This window comes from Carassius auratus, unplaced genomic scaffold, assembly GCF_003368295.1.
Source record: "Carassius auratus strain Wakin unplaced genomic scaffold, ASM336829v1 scaf_tig00215163, whole genome shotgun sequence".
Lineage (NCBI taxonomy): Eukaryota > Metazoa > Chordata > Actinopteri > Cypriniformes > Cyprinidae > Carassius > Carassius auratus.
This window is the reverse complement of record NW_020527959.1, coordinates 432,240-451,861: the sequence shown is the minus strand read 5'-3', so window position 1 is coordinate 451,861 and position 19,622 is coordinate 432,240. Positions and strand designations below refer to the sequence as shown.

The following is a 19,622-nucleotide window of genomic DNA, read 5'->3' as shown; positions in this document are numbered from 1 at the left end:
TCTCCAAGAATAGCATCCAATTCCAATTTTGCCATTTAAGATTTTGCCCTGTCCCACTTCAGTAGTCAAATATTTGACAGCATCCAACAATCAAATATGACATAGTGTTATAATTTTTGTTGACATAATCTCATTTTATTTTTTTGGAAAGTGCAAATACAAATGTGCAGCCAATTAATTATTGAAGAGACTCAGCAGTTTTAAATAGCAAATGTTTATTCAAACACTGATACAGCACAGTTTTTCTTCATCTACCCAGTTACTGGAGTGAAACAAAGCCATGTAACGATAGAAACAAACTGTATTCTCAAAGGTTACGTACATAAATAACAAAGTTTGACATATTATTATTTTTTTTGAGTCAGGTCTCCGCACTATTAACTCGTAACATCATTGTAACAGATTCGACTGGATTTATTCTTATCCAAACTGAACCGCACATCACTGTATCGATGACAGTTACAGAGTGCTACAGAGTAAAACGTTCCTCAGATAACACACACACACACTGCTACCAGCATGCTTAATGCATTTCTAAAATCATTAGCGCACATTTACGGGTATCCAAACAATCTCTTGACATATTAGAGATAACATACAATATATTCTGGTGTGGCATTATCTATAAAGATTGTCAACAAGTCATTTATATTTTGTATAAATAATCACATATGCAGCTGCTACACAAAGGCATAATTTACAAAAAGGAAACCAAAAATAAATGTGAAATATCAAACTACCATGCACTGGCTACAGCTGTGCTAAAAGAGTTTGTGGTTTATAAGAATACAGACTTCTATAGAAATGTTTCAAAACAGAATCTTCCCTTTAAAATACCCCTTGGCACATTAATTTACGGTTTATAAAAAATTACACAGTAAATAAACATGGAACTAACTGCTGTAGTTTGTAATCTCTCTGTGAACAGTAAAGCCGTTGTAATTGTATTTATTGATTTTGTGTGTGCGTGCATGTGTGTGTGTGTGTGGCTACACAAAAGTATATAATACATTAATATGACTGTTTGGCCTAAAAAGCTGGAGCTCACAGTGGTATAACCACAATTAGGAAACATGGAATATCGTTTTGCTACTAATGCAGTTAACCTTATTAAAATAACTGAAATCAAATCAGAATCATATGTAGGAAACCAGTAAATGAATTCTGCAAATGTACGTTTGAGGAAAAAAAGTGAAAGATAGACATTAGGTGCAATAATGATGTTTTTTTTTTTACCTTGATAATAATAGTTTTAAATAGATGTAACAAATCTTGTTGGTATTTGTAAGTAAAGTGTAGTCATTTTTAATTTTTCTCTTTTAGATACTGATACATACTATATCATTGTATTTCTAAACCATAATCCTTTTACGTGTATTAAAATGTGCATGAATGTACATTTTATTTACAAATTCCTACAGATACAGCACATACGGTATGTAAAGTATTTGTATTGCAAGTAGTAAACGTGAAGTGCGTGTTTTATGACTATCACTTGCTACAGAAAATATCCTAAGCACTTATGGTCATAAGAAATCTAAAATGGTGAGTAATTATTATTATTTTTTCTAAACTTGATGTTTTTTACATAATGTTCTCAGAATTGGGCAGCACCAAGTTTTAAAGTTATTTACAGAATACAAAAATAAAGGTTTCAGCTAGCATAGTTATTAGTGTATGAATAAGTGAAATGATGACTATATGGAAAATCTTTTAAGATATCTGAGATGTTAAATGCTTAAATACAGTGTTGCAGTTCAATCTTGGCACAGTCAAAGTTCCAGCTTCACAGTGTTTCACTAAAGGTAAGACCATTTCCATGTGATATAATGTCATATGTTTACAATGTCATTTTCACAAAAGTAAACGAACTATGACCAAAACCTGGATTTTGTGCTTTTCTTACTTGTCACATCATTTTAAGTCAGTGAATCATCTCATGCATAACAAGCGATGCCATCGGAGATGTGTAAAACATAGCGTGTGTGTCTATGTAACACCTAACCTCTTCTGGTTTCTTGATTTTTCTTCATTACTGGCTACTCTTTGAAAACTGGGGTGGTGGATGTCCCCTTGTAAAAAATATTCCTGGTATTATCTGGACTGTTTCCTCTTTCAGGGATGAGAATCCTGGTTTTTCTGCGCAAGCTTGAATCGCTACTCTCAGGACCAGATTCTGTCATTTCCATGGGAGGGACCCGGATGGTGGAAATGGTCTGGTTGGGATGTTGGTCTCCACTTGCTGTAGATACAGTAGGGACAGTTGGCACTGCGACGACTTTAGGAGCATTAGAGCCATTCTTTTTTCTGTCCATTGAACTGTTCCCATCCCTCAAGGATTCTGAGCTCTCGGAGTCCTGATTCAAGTCGTTGAGCTCAAATGAATGTCTAAAGCTGCTTTGGGACTTCCATGTCCAGGAGCCACTTCCGTCTGTGGAGTGCGCATGCACCATGGGTCGGCCATTCTCTGGATGGGCTTCCACCCGAATGATGGCTCCAGTGCTGCCTTGACCTCCAGACTCCTCAGTTAGGGTGTTGTAGCGCTGCAGTGGTGCTGTGGAGCTGGTGTGGTTGCTACTCTCAGAACTGGGAGAGCTTCCCTGCAGGAGACCTTGCTGTTTGGACATTGCAATGACCTGCATTATGCGTGGCTGGCCATTAGAGTTAGTCCTAACAATTGGTACCTCCCCACCATTCTCCGCAGTCCTCTCCATGCTTTTAAGCCATTTTTCACGGATGTTACTGCTATTTCCCATGTTCTCCTGTGTCTCCTCTGGGATGTGCACCAACTGCGAGGAACCAGGTCGAGACTGGATGGTTATCCGAGCACAGCCAGCAATTCCACTGGGGTTGCTTGGTAGTGTTGTACTTCCAGTGGCCATTTTTAGGTAAGGGGTTCCAGGTCCCTGATGTTCACCATTGATTCCCACAGCTGAGGGTTCAGAATTGCAGCGGATTTCCATGCTGTTTGGAGGAGACAGTCCTGCTCCGCCTTCCATGGCATGCAGGGAGTGTTTATGGTTCTCGTTCCTACTCTTCCATTGCATCAGCAGCTGCTTCGATCGACTCGAATCTACTGAGGAGGTGTGGATGGTGGCGTTGCGGAAGGCAGACTCATCCATGGCATGCGTGTGCACTCTGGGCAAGGTATTGAAGGTCACCATGTTCTCCTTGTGTGGAGGACTGCAGGCGATGACATCCACATCTCCACTTGGTCTTTTCAGGCTGCTAAGAGATCCAGCCTGGTGGTATTTGGTGTTGCGGCGCAGTATGCCCTCGGAGCATGAAGATGAGAGGCCATCGCTGCCACTGCAACTCTTGGCTGGTAGGTGGTGACCTTGCTGGCAAAGGTCAGCCATAGTTCGATGAGAATCCTGAACGTGAATCTGACTTGTCTGTTTCTGCTTGCTCGGTTGGAAGTTTCCTACAGCAAACAAACCCTGGGTGGACAAAACACAATATTTTCTTTATATTTCCTAACATACTTTATAATAAGGGTTTTGGTAACACAGTTGACCATGTTCCTGGATCAAATTTATGTTCAGTCCTGGAACCACTAGTTCTGTCAACTAGTCTGATTTTATGGTTAGGCTTAGAGTCTGAGTTTGGACCATTCCTTCTGGTTTTAGAGGAATGTTAGAGCTTGGCATACAATTATTTGATGAGAATGTTACTCCATCACCAACAAAGGTCTGATCCAGGAACATGTACTAGCTGGCTAAATTGTAGTCCCCATGTTTCATGTTGTAAACATGCAAGTAGACTACATTTCCAAGACCCTTTGTATCTTGAAATTGCTTTAAAATGCTATTAAATATATCATAAACTTCTTATATTCATCTCACTAGGTAAACAGCGATGCCCCCTCCAAGAAGGAAGCCCAGGTAAACGTCAACAGCATGGTTCTTGTGCTGAATAATACGGGTTAGACCACATATGATGGCACAGATGATGAAGGAGAACACCAGAAGAGGCTTCAGCAGTTTGGATGAGTCTGTAAGTGTGCTGTTGAAATACATCTGCACAAGAAAAAGACAATCAAGATATGCTGTAATGTTTCCAAGCCAAAGCCAAATCAGGTAGTGAGCCACAGCCATAGCATTTACAATGAGAAAAATTCATACACACTTTGATAATTAGAATAATAATCAAACATTTGTTCACATTCTGTCAGCTTATATAATGTGCACATAGTTTACGATGTCAAGAGCAGAGAAAAATGTAAAGACGCAAATTGTTGCATTCCTACCCTTGAATGGACAATTACATTCAAATATACTAAAAACACAAACGAAGCTCAAAGGGGCTAACACTCCATTTCACTACATTGACAAGCTCCACTAAACTGCATGATGTTGCTGCACAAATAACAGTGGAGAGCTGCTGTCTTTTTATCCACAAATCAGGGTCAGTTTAGCACAGAAGGTGACATTTTTTTAATCTAACAGCACAGTGAAAAGTGCCTAAATACTTCTGAATGACTGACTTTTACTCACCGAGACATACACAGCAGCAAAGGATGCCAGCGTTGCATGCTGTGACGGGAAGGATTTTCTGAAATAAATGAAAAGCAATTCTGATCAACTCTGTTATCGAAGGAGAGAAAGAATACAGCAGATACATTTGAAATACGCATTTGAAAGTCCACACCTCTCTTCTTAATGCATATGCTATACTAAGTTCATTTGCGGTGTTTAGTGCATTGCCGTGCAGTTTTGATAAGGTGGGTTTTATTTTTTTTAAATGTATTTGCTGTGTGGTTGCAGGATCGCTATAGGGTTACTATAGGGTGTTAGAGGTAGTTTTTAGTGTGTTGCCATGCAGTTGCTATAGGGTGCTAAGGGTGATTTCTAGTGTGTTGCTATGTGGTTGCTGTAGTATGTTAAGAGTGGTTTCTAGTGCATTGCTTTGTGGTTGTAATAGGGGGTTGTGGTGGTTTTTAGCGCATTGCTTTGCAGTTGCTATATGGTGTTATGTGTGGTTTTTAATTTGTTGCTGTGCAGTTACTATACGGTGTCAGGTGGTTTCTAGTGGGTAGCTATGCAGTTATCTGTTTGTCTATTAGGGGTGGTTTTAAGTGCTTTGCTGTGCAGTCTGACATGTTTGTTATTATATATTTCACTTGGATGGTATAAGTTGCACTGAGTAAATACAGCTGGATAAAGCAGAAAACTGTGTCCGTCTTTGTTTCAGGCTGCAAAGCATCAAAATCTGATTATTTTAAGGGGTGTGTGGGGGGGGGTCTTTTCTATACACTTTCAGAACTTGAGGCATCAAATTATACTTGCTGGTCTAGAACACGTCCAACTCCGTCTGACTGCGAGTTCCTGGATCATCACAACAGCGAACCTCTCCAGACAGAGCCGGAGTTATAAACGGGGCAAACGGTATTTGTGTCAGTGTACTGTATGAATGCTCAGAAATTCATAAGCCAGTTCAGTACTCCATTATTTAGTGAATCTACACTAGCAGAAAAATGGTCCACAGCCTCATCCGTTCCCTTGAAAACCAACCTTATTAAAAAGTACATCAGAAGCGATTCCTTTAATCTACAGCCTCTATTCTTAGGCTGCACGGAGGCTTGGCTCTGATCCATGCAGTCTCTTGTGCCTGTATATCTTTTGTACGAATCCCTGAGTATCAGGAGTTCACACTTGACTAATATTTAAAGATTGTTTTACCAACTTTTCAGGGGGTGTTAAGATAATCTTCGTTTCACGTGACTGTGGCACTGTTAATCCAACAGAGATGTAGGTCTCCGTTCGCCATGAATCAGAGCTGTACCTGCCGGCGTTGATGATAGCGGCATCAGATCCTGAGCAGATGTCCTCCAGGATGAAGAAACTGTCATCACAGGAGGTATTGAGGTGAGTGTAGTTGGGCTTGCAGACAGTCAGGAAGTAGGGGGCGGGGTAACCTGTCGACAACTGGATGATGTCGGTAATCAAAGCCGTGGCGCATAAGCCAAACACATGAACGCCTGAAGGGAAAAAACATTGAATTTACACTGTATGCACTGATAACTGATAATTATTGCCATTTATTTTAATATAAGTTGATAACCAATATATTGGCTGATTTTATATACCAATTTATGTTTTTTGTGAAAACTTCAAAAGGGAAAACTTGTAAGATTTAAAAAAAATATATATTTATTCAGCAAGGATGTATTAAATTGATCAAAAGGGACAGTAAAGACGGTTACAAAAGAGTTCTACTTTAAATAAACGCTCCTTTGAACTTTATCAAAGAATCCTGGAAAAATTTTCAACCTTGACTGTGAAAAGAACCATTATTATAATTGACCACCAATACTGAATGATATTCATTAAACATCAAATCAGCATATTATAATGATTTCTTAGGTATCATATAACACTGAAGACTGAGTAATCAAGAATAAATTATATTTTAAAATATGTAATTTTATGTAAAGGTAAATATTATAATAGAAAACAGTTTTATGATCGTAATAAAATGTCACAATATTACTACTGTATTTTTAATAAAATAAATACAAAGTGGGTGATCATAAGAGACATGCTGGTACTCAAATGACCACAAATATTTAGCCATTTTATTATCAGGAATATATACATACATGTTCTGAGAGTTACACTTTTGTGCAATTTTTTGTGCATGTAATGTGTCATCAAAGGTAGCTGTGTGAATATTCTTCAGAATATCTTCTTTTGTCTTCAGCGGAAAAATTGCTTTGGAGCAACAAGAGAGTCAAGTACTGTACATAGTGACAGAATTTTATTTGTATCAGTTTAACACATTTTTAAAATCCTTCCACGGAGTTCTGGACAAAATAATGCACATTCCATGAGGGCCTAAAGGTAACAAAATAAAGGAGTGAACAAAAGACATCTACAAGAAATGTGACCTACCCACAAACCTGACACCTCGCCGGACGAAAGAGTTAAAGTTGCAGCCGGCAGCGTTGATGTCAGCTTCAGCTCCTCTTCTGCAGTGCGCTCGGGACAGACAGCAGAACAGAATCCCCTCTACGATCATGATCTGTGGACATGCAACATACCAGGTCAGAGGTGGAAGTAGATCAAATGTTTAGGATATCTCTCCTCTCAGATTGCACTCGACGGTTTCACACTAACTCTTCAGGAGTTTGTTTTTACTGTGTAGTGAAGCTCTAGATGCCTTTAACCAGAATTGCCATAATGTCCTTGTCTACTTGTAAATGCACAATTTTGATAAGCCATAATGCAATCAGCTCTCACTTGGGCTGAGAGAGCGGTCGTTTTGATCATTGCACACTTATGTATTAATGCCCATCTTAAGCAGGGCTGTCAGTGTGCATCAAAGACACATCCATCCTTAATCTGCTCCAGATCTGTCCCCGGCGTTTCACCTCCCTGTCTTCTGAAAATCACACACCCACTGACTTCTGCACAAACATCAGGGCTGTGAAGTGCTGCTTTCATGGAGATGAATCATTTCAGCTAAAATGGTCACAAGCTTTATTTGGGTCCTTGGTCTTTCACTTCATACCTTATGTAACCTCCATCACTTAACCAGATTGTAGGCATAGTTAGGTCTGAGCGTTTTGATTTAAAGTGTACTTAAATACTTTATGTGAAATAATTTCCTCAAAATGATATTTAATTAATATAGAATATAGTCATTATATTTTTTTATAATTGTATAATAGTATAAAGAATAATTTTGTAAATAATATAAATATTATATATTTATTATTTGTATATAACTATATTAAATACAATAAATAAATAATAGAAATAAATATCTAAAATATTTATTATACTAAATGAATTACTATTAATGAAACAAACAATTAATTTAAATAAACAAATTACTACATTATTAATAATTCATATATATATATATATATATATATATATATATATATATATATATATATATATATATATATATATATATATATATATATAAATTGTATATATAATTAACAAATTCAATAATATAAAGCACATTATACTGCATATAACTTCTGTTTATGTGTGTATTTTTTTTGTTTGTTTTTTTTCACTTGAACACAATTAGGACTTTTGAGCTCTGTGTGCCACAAGTGAAATGTCTGGTTACATGAGACTAGCTTTCCACTGACTCCTCTTCTGTTTAGTTTATTTATTTATTTATTTTGCTCCATATAGAACATACAGACTCAACAGCCTGCAATCTTCTCTTCTATATTACATAGGTCGCTAGGTGAGGAGTTTAAATCCCAGTGGGATCATGGGATTGAAATCAGCTGTGCTCCACACTCCGGCCTAGTGGGGGAGGTGCTAAGGACACGATCTAAACATTGGCAAGACCTTGTGCCACACCGTGACCTGAATCAGATCCCAGGAAGCCCGCAGATTCCACCATGCCATCCCATCTGACCAGCTCTGGCTCTCAGACGCTCATATTATATCATGACACCTGGAGGAATCACAGGACGTCTCGGTGCCTGTGGTCACTTCCTGCCTGATGCTAAATCTGGCCTATGTAGGTAAACAGATTGTAGCCCAAAAATGGGCTAAAGAAAGGACAGAGTAGATTACCTGACAGCCAAAATGTGATCAGATGCAAATTTGGTCTGAGCTCTCTATGCCTGCAACTCAAAGTCAATTATTTAATGACCTAAAATAGCTAGAATGGTGGTCACATGCTGCAGAGAAAAGTACACTGGGTGTCTTTATAATGCTAGCCATTTTACTCGTTCAGTCAATGCTTTCCGTTTCTCTCTCTCATCGTCTAGGAATGAAAAAACACATTGTTTGCAAGTTTTTGTCCTGAAAAAAAAAAAAAAAAGATTTCACACTTCTATTTTAATTTTAGAAGAGAACATCACAAACTGCTCAGATTTGCAAAAGAATATCAGAGATTTCACTATGAACTCAAACTATTCTTTTCATGAAATTCTCCCAAGGATGGATCATTGAGCCATACTAGTTTTATATATCTATACTCAAGTGTTTCAGCAAGTTTTATGAAAGTAAATTTAAGACTTAAATGTGAAATTTAAGATCTTTTTAACACCAATTAAAGGGTTGATCAGCTTTTTTCAAGCTTGATTGTGTTCATGGGGTGCAGTGTAACGTGTTCATGCTTCATGCTTTCCATTCTCGTCAAAACGGTCTGTTGAGTTCCTGGTTCTATGAAGCCCGTCCTTCAGAAATACACAATGTGCTCTGACTGGTTAGTGGGCTCAGTGTTTTTGTGATTCGCTAACCGTCTAGTGCACATTGTCTGGAAATGACATGCACCCTTACCACTATGGGTAGTTGATTGTTCCCATGGGAGGGGTTTATGAAAACATCAGGGTTAGTAATGTCACAAACCCATGAAGAATTTCGTTGTAGTCCCTGCCAGCCTTTTTTGTAGTCCTTAAACAGCAATTTCTTTAAAAGATTCATATGATGCGATTTAAATTTTTCCTTTCTCTTTGGAGTGTAACAAGCTCTTGGTACATGAAGAAGATCTGTAAAGTTGCAAAGACTAAAGTCTCAAATCCAAAGAGATATTCTTTATTAAAGTTAAGACTCTGCCACGCCCCCCTAAAACAGCTCATTCAAACATGTGCCATGTCTATGTCACGATGTGGAAATATTTGCGTAATGTCGGTCAAATGTTTACGCAAAGAAAGAAGGCGTGGTTTGAGTAAGCACAGTTAGTGTTGAAGCAGTCATGTCAGGGAGATGCTGTGTGTATCTAGACGAAAGCAAAAGCACTTTATTTGGCCTTTTCCAAAAGTAGATGCATTTAGGAATCTTTAACTTTACTTACAACAGAACAGCAATGAATTTTATGGACAACCGTTTCGTGAACCTAGGAGAGCATGTAATTCTGACTTTGCTATGACAATCTGTACTGTATACTGTAAGTATGTTTTGTTATTAGTTTAAGTATTTGCTATTAAATGTTCAAATGCTGATTTTTGTGCAGTGGAGTCAGCTGTCTTAACTGTCCGTGGCTTGTGTACTGAAAACACATACGAACTTCATCGCTGTGACGGTCACACAACTCTGTTCCTCATTCTGGCTTAATCTGATGGTAAAACTAAGGACATTATTAACAGTCTTTACATTTATTTAGAAAGATGAAGCTCGCGATTATGGAAAGTCCTTGCCCTGTTCGGCCAATCACAATGCACTGGGTCGGTTGGCCAATCAGACCCGAAGGAGGGACTTTGTAGAAAATGACACATTTGAGAGAGGTGGGGCATAGAAGACCTACAATAATGTACAGTATTTGAAAATTAATGTGTTTTTTGAACATTAAAGCGTGTCAACATATTCTGTTACACCAAATACACAAAATAATGATCTTTAAAAAAAAACATCATATGATATCCTTTCTTTGCATTGAACTCTAATGGGGCGGTCACACTGCACTTTTCTCTCCATTGACTTCCATTCATACTAGGGATGTCAAATTTCGATTATTTCCATGATCGATCGTCGTTTAAATTAACGATCAATTAATCGATTAATCGTTAACCATAATACTGCAAAATGCGTCTATTGCAGGCACGCAGTCAGCGGTATGACAGGATGTGCAAAAGCCACACACACAAAACGCTTTCTCACTTGAATTAAAGAGGTTTTAGTCTGAATAAAATGATGCTAGTAGCAGGATTATAAAATGAATAGATGCGATTATGATCATTTGATAAAATGAAGAGAGCGCGCCATACTTTTGAGGTCATTTTACTTTGTTGACAGTTTCCAATCCCGCACGGAGAACGCTGAACGCGCCTCTTTAAATGGTTTTGTGGTGCTCGTTGTTGTATTTTAAAGCACAATTGCAATGTTTTCAACTGACATTATTGTATTTAAAATAAAATTATCCGAAATGTGGAGCGCGTGTGACTGCGCTGCACATTAAGTGAACTACATCGGCGCTGCTGCACCAAAACACACTGTTGCTCACATTAATTTGATCCTGCTGGATTCTGTCCTAGAAAATGTCAGGTTTTTTAAAATCCGACATACAGCGCATTAGATCGTGACAGTGCATGCGTGCACACGAGGATGAGCGAGCGCGGCTTTGGCTAGATTTATTTGGAGGTTATTGCTCATGTCTCATTCGGCACAAATCGAAATGTTTCCATATTCGCAATGTATTTGAATGTTAAACTATTATTTATAATGTAAACTAGGCTTGTACTTAACACGCATTCGCATATAGCTAGACGGAAAAGATGATCCTCTTCATATGAGCAAAAACGTCCTTGGCATAACAGCAGAGTGGACCGGTATACTACGGTCTATATAAACTGACCAGTGTAACCTTTTAATGTTTAGTTGACTATTTTATTTTGATAGTGAACAGACTGCGATGTAAGTTTGAATAGCTAGAATATAGGTGTGCAGCAGGCTCCAGCGCGATCGAAACAGCTGAGAAATTAAAAAAATATATATATTTTCCGCAAAAGTGTTTACTTTCATTTGTGCACACTCACAATAAAAACAGAAGATTTGTGCTCTTGTAAAATAAAGCAAACAAACAGAATGCGTTGTCATCCTTTTTATGGAGCGCCCACACTTCTGTTTTAAATCCGTTAATCTTAATTATTTAAGTCGGATATATTTCGCATATCCTATAAAAAATAAAAAAATAAAAAAAAAACATGAAAACAAATTGTTATTTTTATGTTGGGCCTATTACTTAGTAGGCTATAAATTTTCCTTAAAGCATCCCATTTTGTCCCAGGGCTTAGAACCTGTGCCCTAGTCAGGTCCATGCAGAAACTTGTGAACGATGCTCGGCGTCACCGTTTAGTGACAGCAGTGAATGCTCCGGGAATGTGTCGGTCACAGCGCCTATTAATCGCCGTTTTGAATCCAGCAATTATTTATTTAGAAATGATAAGATCTGATTATGACAAGTGTGGTATAAAAGCTTTGTTTATTAGAGGAATAACAGGTTAACTGGAAAATGTTACATTGCGACCATGCTTTTGGACCCCATATTCTTCATTTACGCGGCTTTGTTCTGGTTTGCCGGTTGGTCACGAATTTCCACAAATTCAGTATATTTAGGCATTGTTTCTTTTCCTAAATCTTCATAGTCTAACCCTCTAATTTCCCAGGTTTATTTTATTATCTTTCGCTTTTAATAACTGTTTTCGCATCTCTTACTGTGGTAAACATGGGAAGGGAAATTAAAGATTTCATGAATTAAGAATTCGTTCGATTTATTAATTTGTTCCCTTATTTCACTTAAATCATGGGTTATTTAGGGAACACAATTAATGAAACATGGACAATTGCCACATTAATAATTCGTAGGAATTAATTAACAAGTTGTAGGAATGAATAGACTACCTGTCCTGTCACTGTGTCCCGCAGCCCTGCAAAGCGCACGATATAAAACAGTTATCTGATGAAATGATTAGTAACTACATTTCTATTGCTTTTAATGTTGAAGAACTTTTATGTTGTTTCTATTTTAATGTACTTTAAAGTTTAAATCACATTAAAAGCTTAATTTGTACATTGTGAATGAATGATGATGCTTTTATATATCATCACCGTCACTCACAGCCGCTCGCACGTGTTGAGTGCGCATGAGCCGCACGCAGCCCAACATTGAATCGGTTAACCGACCATCGACAGCCTTAATCGATTGCATCTCTTATCGACAATTAATCGATCATCGATTAATCGTTGACATCCCTAATTCATACGCATCGGAATGCGTCAGACCGAAAATGCAAGCTCATGCAAAAAATTTCGCATTTCGCTGTGTTCCAAAGTTCAAGTTTGGTGAACTCTGACCTGCAAATTCGCATTACGTGAAGATGTGGGACCAGTAGAAGATCGATACGTCACTGTGTGACCTCTCTGTACAGAAATTCAAAAATGAAGGAAGCGCTATATAACTTTAGCTGTAGAGCAGCGTCCTATTTTATATAATACATATTTAAAAGATTATAAAAATAAAATAAAAAAAGAAGCTGCATGGTTTGTGGTAGAGACCGTTTTATCTTGCTCCCGCCCATATTCGCAGTGGCGTCCAAAAAAATTTAGCACGTTTAAAGTCTAGTGTGACCGCGCCTTAAGCGTCGTAACTTTGCAGACCTTGTTTATGCTCTAGCAGCAACATTACACACTAACTAAAGTTTGATAATCAATCAACCCTTTAAAGAAAATTTAAGGAATAAATTGAAGGGAACACAATATGTCAATAGGTTCTCTAAATGTAAATGTCTAAGCAGATCATGTGTTGTATTAGCAATACTTTCAAACTAATCTTAATTCCTTTTAAATTTACACAAAAAAGCTTAATATAGAGATAATGCTTAATATAAGTATTTTTATCTTGTTTACCAGTGAAATGTCAAAAATAGAGATTATAATAAAGATTATAGTTCAAATATAAACATATCTGTTGTTTAAAGCATAAACTGACTTAATTTTGTTCATTTTCTCAACAACAAAAAAAAGACAGCATATCTTCATTCTGAATCTCAAGTAAATGCATTTTGATTTAAGCATGTTTAGATATTTGTACTGCCATGACCATATGAATTTAAGAGTTTCTACTCAAATGTAAGGCCTAATTTAATTTGTAGAAGGCAAATTCAGAGTTTTTAAGACTTGCAGAAACACTTCCAAAAAAAAAAAAAAAACTCTAAAGTAAGTCTGACATGAAGTTGATAATTTAGACACTTATGAAACATAAACCTCCTACGTGATTTAATAAGACCAATTCAGTTTCCCTCTGGGTAAATTTAGATAAAGATTTGATTTATTGCTTTGATTGCATAAGATACTTGTTAATATGATACATCTAATCTAATATAAATGTTTTTAGTTTTTTTTAGCCTTAAGATAAAATTTGAGTGCTCATCTTATGAAATCTAAAAAAAAATAATAAAATTGCATGCAATGACATGCTTGATAAATGTTTATGAGCTTAATATAAAAATGCCTGGGGTATGTTTAGAAAATTTTCCAAGTGTAAAGATGATCTCAGTCTGTTTATTTCTTCTTTAGAGTAGAGTAACTATCATCTACAAATACTTTAAGTTCAGAGGATCAGAGAGACGAGAACCACAACCAACTCATTACTGCGAAGTGCCCATTAGCGTTTGTGAAACCATTTAACAATCCTGTCATTCCTGAGACAACAGCGTAATCTGCCCTAAGAACTGAAATAATATGACTTTCCGTACGAGTGAACAACCAAACTGTCATAAATCCATTGTAATGCCTGCAGCGAAACTGCACTCATCTGCTCCAGGACTGGCAGTTAAACGGAGGAAACCTTGCTTGGTAGAAGAAGAGAAAAGCAAATTCACTGTGTCATTATGGCATCCTCAGAGCAGCTGTTCCGGCAGCGTTGTGATGCACCAAAGGTGTCATAAAGTTGAGAAGAGAAAGATGCTATCTGACAGCTCACTGCTCATGGAGTAGTGTTGAGCTGTTCATGCACAAACTTTCTTTTCTGTAGTGTTTCAGATGAGGCCAGCTGGTGTGTGTCAGCTGTGATAATAGACCACAGGCTAACTCTATGAATTTACTCAAGTAGGACACACTCCTGCATTCGCATCCTAGCTGGCTCTGGATCAACATTCCGGTCATTGAGAGTTTAGTTTTTTTATGCATTTAGCAGCAAGTGAAATGAATATTTAAGAGCATAACATAATATTCCACTTTTAGATTTGATGTATGTCTATGAAATGATCAGAAAGTCGAAACTTTTATGTTTTCTGTACTCCAATTTCTCAGAGACTGTTTTGTTATAAAATATTTAGATAAATGTTTACACACACTATGGTTCAAAAGTTTGGGATTAATAAGATTTTTTTTTTAAATGCTTATCAAGGCTGCATTTATTTGATCAGAAATACAGTAAAAACTGTAATATTTGGAAATATTATTATACATTTTAAATAACTTTTCTATTTCAATAAATTTAAACTATTTTTCCTCAGTGATGGCACAGCTGAGTTTTCAAGATTACTCCAGTCTTCAGTGATCTTTCAGATATTAGTCTGACAAGCTGATTTGTTGCTCAAGAAATATTTATTCATTATTATTAAAGTTAAAAACAAAAGAAAAAAAAAGAACTGCTGCCTAATATTATTGGGGAAACCATAATATATATATTTTTCAGGATTCTTTGACAAATTCGAAAGACAGGCATCTATATGAAATATAAATATTTTGTAAAAATACTGTCACTTTTGACAAATTTAATTCACATTTGTTGAATAATTGTATTTCTTAAACCTCTCCAACATTTTGAATGGAAATATACATTTAGTATAAATAAAGAGATAGGTATAAGGTAGTATATTATTTATGTGTTATAATTGTGTGTAATTATGTAAACACACACACACACACACACACATATACTGTGTGTGTATATATATATATATATATATATATATATATATATATATAAACAATGATAAAATTACATATAATACCTAATATATTTAATGCAAATAAAATCCACAGAAAAGTGGAGACAATAACTAAATCAGGGCCAGTGTAAACAACTTGCTTGGGCACTTTACATTTTTCTGGCAATCTCTGTCTAGGTGAATGTTTCTTGGCTAGAATTAGATGCAGAGTGGACCAGACTCTACGCCGACAGCCAAAATTCTGACACTGCAAGACTAGTATTATTGCAATAATTGTTTGATAGGAACATTGCTTCAGGTACTCATCCAGCTTGGGTGAATCATAAGTGCCTGAATACACACAAGTCATGACACATTTTCACCTTCAATATACAGTATGCAGGTTAACATTAACAAGAGGCCAGCGGTGTGTGCCCTATCCAATATACAGTATCCAAAAGCAGAAGTACACCTTGCACTTTGTATATGTGTGTGTAGCAGTAGAGGGTTAGACTGACCGTAATAGCAGGAGCTGCGAAAGCGAGGCTGAGGAGCATGAGGAAGGGAATGACCTCATGCGTGGGTTCGATATAAGGCAGACTCAGACTGCGGTCGTGACAGCTGAAACCCCAGCGGACCGGTTTGAATATGTCCGTCCACTCCAGAAAATACACGCTGACCATAGATGAGACCAGGAGTGGAAGCTGATAGAGAGGAGGAAACATCACATAACTCTTCAACAAACATTTTCAAAGATTTATACTGTCCACATAACAGGTCCCTACAGTCAGCCGGTCATTATCACAAAATACACAGAGACAAGGCAGTACCTACAAGAGAAATAATATCCTTGGTAAAAGAAAGCCATATAATGATTCCAGACCATGTTTATGAGATGATATCTGAAGGCCTGTGAGCTACTAATACAAACCAATGGAGATAGATTCACAGAAGAAAGCTCTCTTTATATTATGAAATTCATATACAGTGGTGGGAAAAAATTATGCGATTTGAGCTGGGGGAAAATTGGTGTGCCTTAACACACCTTTTTTTTTAAAAATAGTATTCCAGTATTACCTTAAGATCCACAATGCCGATTATTTTTATGTTTAACATTACACTGAAATGTTGTATATGTGTATTAAAAAAGAAAGCAATTGTTAAGCTACACATTGCACACTTGATTGTGAATATCTGTCATTTCAAATGTGATTTCCTCTTATGAAATTTACTAGTAATTATTGAGTTAAAATTGTTTCTTAGCTTTTTTCAAGTAAATCCTACTCTATTTTTTTTTTTTTTTTTTTTTTTAGTGCATGTGTGTATGTGTACAGGATCATCTAGTATTTGTATGACAGATTGTTTTGTCATGTTTATTACTGTAAGTCAGTAATTAAGAGCTCCCAGCTGAAGTTTTTTACAGTAGAGTGATCGGGTCAGTTTGCGGGCATTTGATGCAGATGGTTGCAGCAAGCAGCTGCCGTTTTGTGCTGATTCTACAGAGTTGCGCTGTGGCCCACTGATAACCACTGACCCATATTTTCTCCCAAAGCACTGGCACTTGGGACAGACACTAGAGGTTTAAAGAGTAGCCGAGCATCGGCAGGACCATCAAAGAGAATCACAAGACATGATGAAACACAACCAAAGCCTGTTTGCTTTGAATGCAGATTACATGCATTTCAGATGATTGTTGTAAATAATTCTGTTTTAAATATTTTTTTCTGAAAATTTTCCTGTGCCTTTATATAAAGAAATAAAGTTGTGGTACCAGGGTACATTGATGGTATCAGGTTATACACACACACGCACACACACAAAAACACTATTTTCACTCAGAAATGGTTAATAATGTAACTGAAGAATTGTAGTAAGTTAACTGTGAAGTTTTGAAGTAGAAAGATTGAAATTGTATTTTCTTGTGATACTTTTTCCATTTTTCAAAAAATCTTTTTTTTTTTTACAGTGTATACTGTATGTAGAATATTAAAGGACATTTGATTGTCCAGTTTAATTTAATACAAGAAATATACCAACTTTCCTGGATCTAATCAAGTTCTACTGACTTCTTCTAACTGAATATCCATTTTCAGTTGGAAATACATTATGTTATGTAAGTTAAATGGGTTGTGAATGCAATTGCATGTTGACTTGAAGATTCTCCCATTAAGAAGAAGAGGTGACACTGAGGTCTTTATAATTGATGGCTATAAATGGGGAGGATAGAATTTCTTAGTGGCTATTTTCAGATCTATGTGGGACAGGCACCATCCCAGCAGGTCCAGATGGTGTCCGGATGGAAAAGGACCCGTTAGGATAAGAGCATTGCCCCTCATGAGGAGATGTGGAGGTTTCTGTGACCTGATGAAACTTCAGTGATATCTTCAGAAGCACAGCCGTTTCTGCTGAGAACATGCCTCGTATCTCTTTAAAACCCTCAAATATGGTAATCCTGATCTTTTTTGGTATTTGACCAACAATTTTGCAAAGCTCACAGAAAAACAGCAAATGGAGGAATTAATAAATGTATGAAAATGTCCAATTCAGCACAGCATTGCATAATGTATGAGTGCATGCTTAGATCTTCGTTCTAAGTACTAGATCACGTGTGTCGGTGTATGCATGTGTGTATAAAAGCTGCTCTGCCTCTATTCTTTATGTCACACTGACCTACATATATTCCACTAACCCCATCATGATGCATGGAAAGCAAAGCATCTCAGGAAGAGAGCTGACAGAAGCACAGCTTCCCAGTGCTTACTCATGATCACTCTGTTCTGTCTGTTCAGAGTGCAACGTAAAAGCAATAAATATATGAGAAAATTAATTATTTATTATTTTAATTTAATGTTAATAATAAAGCTGTTGAAAGTCATTTTTGTTCGCACACTGTGCTTGTAGAATGCAAGTAAAAGTAAATACTAAGCTTCATGTTTCATCTGCATCTTTAAAAGAGCCATAAACTGGCAAAAGTACAGTTAAATTATAACCAGCTATAATGAAAAAACTTAATCCAAAATTACTATTAATCTATTTATCTATCTATATAATTACATTTTAATTAAAATATGTTTCATTTAATTTTTATGTTTTTTTTTCTACTTTTTCAATTAATAAATAATGAAATTATAACACACAAACACATATGATATGTGTTTGTGTGTGTGTGTATATATATATATATATATATATATATATATATATATATATATATATATATATATAATTTGATATGTTATTTAAAAAAAAATATTTTCATTTACTTTGTTTCTTTGTCGACACTAGATACTTTTGTGGCAAAAAATAAATAAATAAATAAATAAATTGGTGGCAAATAAAGCTTATATAGCTTTTAAAAATCTCGAGATTCAATAGAGTAAAAACTAAAAACAAAAAAAAATTATACAATAAAAAATAGATTTTTCTTATGATTAGCCTACAATATGAACTCAAACAATTTCTCAGCAGTCATTTTTTTCTGTTTCATTTTTCCTAAGGAATTTAGCAGAACATCTGAGACCTTGATTCTTTGAAACCTCAATAAATGAGAACTCCATGAGCAATTTTCTCAGGTTTAATTTATCACCATAGATAAATAGTCAAATATTTAGTAAATGTTCCATTCATTGATTCAGCTATGATTGTATAACATGTAAATACTTAACCTGAGCATTAAAATGGAATTGTCATCTCATTCTGATCTTCTAAGTTGTCACTTGTCAAATCAAACGTGCAAATGTAAACAGACGGTCCCTTACCTCCACGAAATAAAAGCATGGCAGCAGTGTCACGCTCTCTTTTATCATCCTCTCTTTCAGTCTTTCCCTCGCAGACATCATATTTCTCTTCTATAAATAAATGCCAATAACCTGTTGTGTCCTAAGCGTCCACCTTCATCCAGCAAAACAAGCCGTCTAGATCAGCTGCTGCTTGCTCCATTGAGATGCATGATGCACGAAGAAAGAACGGCACACACAATCTACACCCTTCACCATTTACACGCGCGGTTCGTGTTGCAGTTGAATATGAATATACAATTGCAACTGAATATACAGACAGAGAGGAAAATATTGCCGGCAAGATGACATCAGATTTTTTTCAGATGAGGGTATTGCGTCCTGACGCGCATGCGCACAAGCTGCGCATTCCTCCACTTATTAATAATGTCACGAATGTAGACGGTAACAGTTGTTCGGGTACCGTACATTTATTATTCAATACCACAAAAAGGCATGTGTAGTGCACACATCCACACTAATAACATCTATATTAA

The 19,622-nt window shown here is 36.3% G+C and overlaps 1 protein-coding gene across 1 annotated transcript; it reads right to left on the bottom strand.

Moving 5' to 3' along the window:
- Window positions 1–235: 235 nt before the first annotated feature.
- LOC113093827 (phospholipid phosphatase-related protein type 4-like) lies at window positions 236–19,497 on the bottom strand. Its single transcript, XM_026259395.1, has 7 exons — window positions 19,108–19,497; window positions 15,868–16,053; window positions 6,894–7,023; window positions 5,785–5,980; window positions 4,497–4,554; window positions 3,846–4,019; window positions 236–3,440 (listed from the first exon to the last, which is right to left on the bottom strand). Exons 1-7 carry the CDS (start codon window positions 19,186–19,188, stop codon window positions 2,040–2,042), a joined length of 2,226 nt encoding a protein of 741 aa, XP_026115180.1. The 5' UTR covers window positions 19,189–19,497; the 3' UTR covers window positions 236–2,039.
- Between the last annotated feature and the right edge of the window lie 125 nt (window positions 19,498–19,622).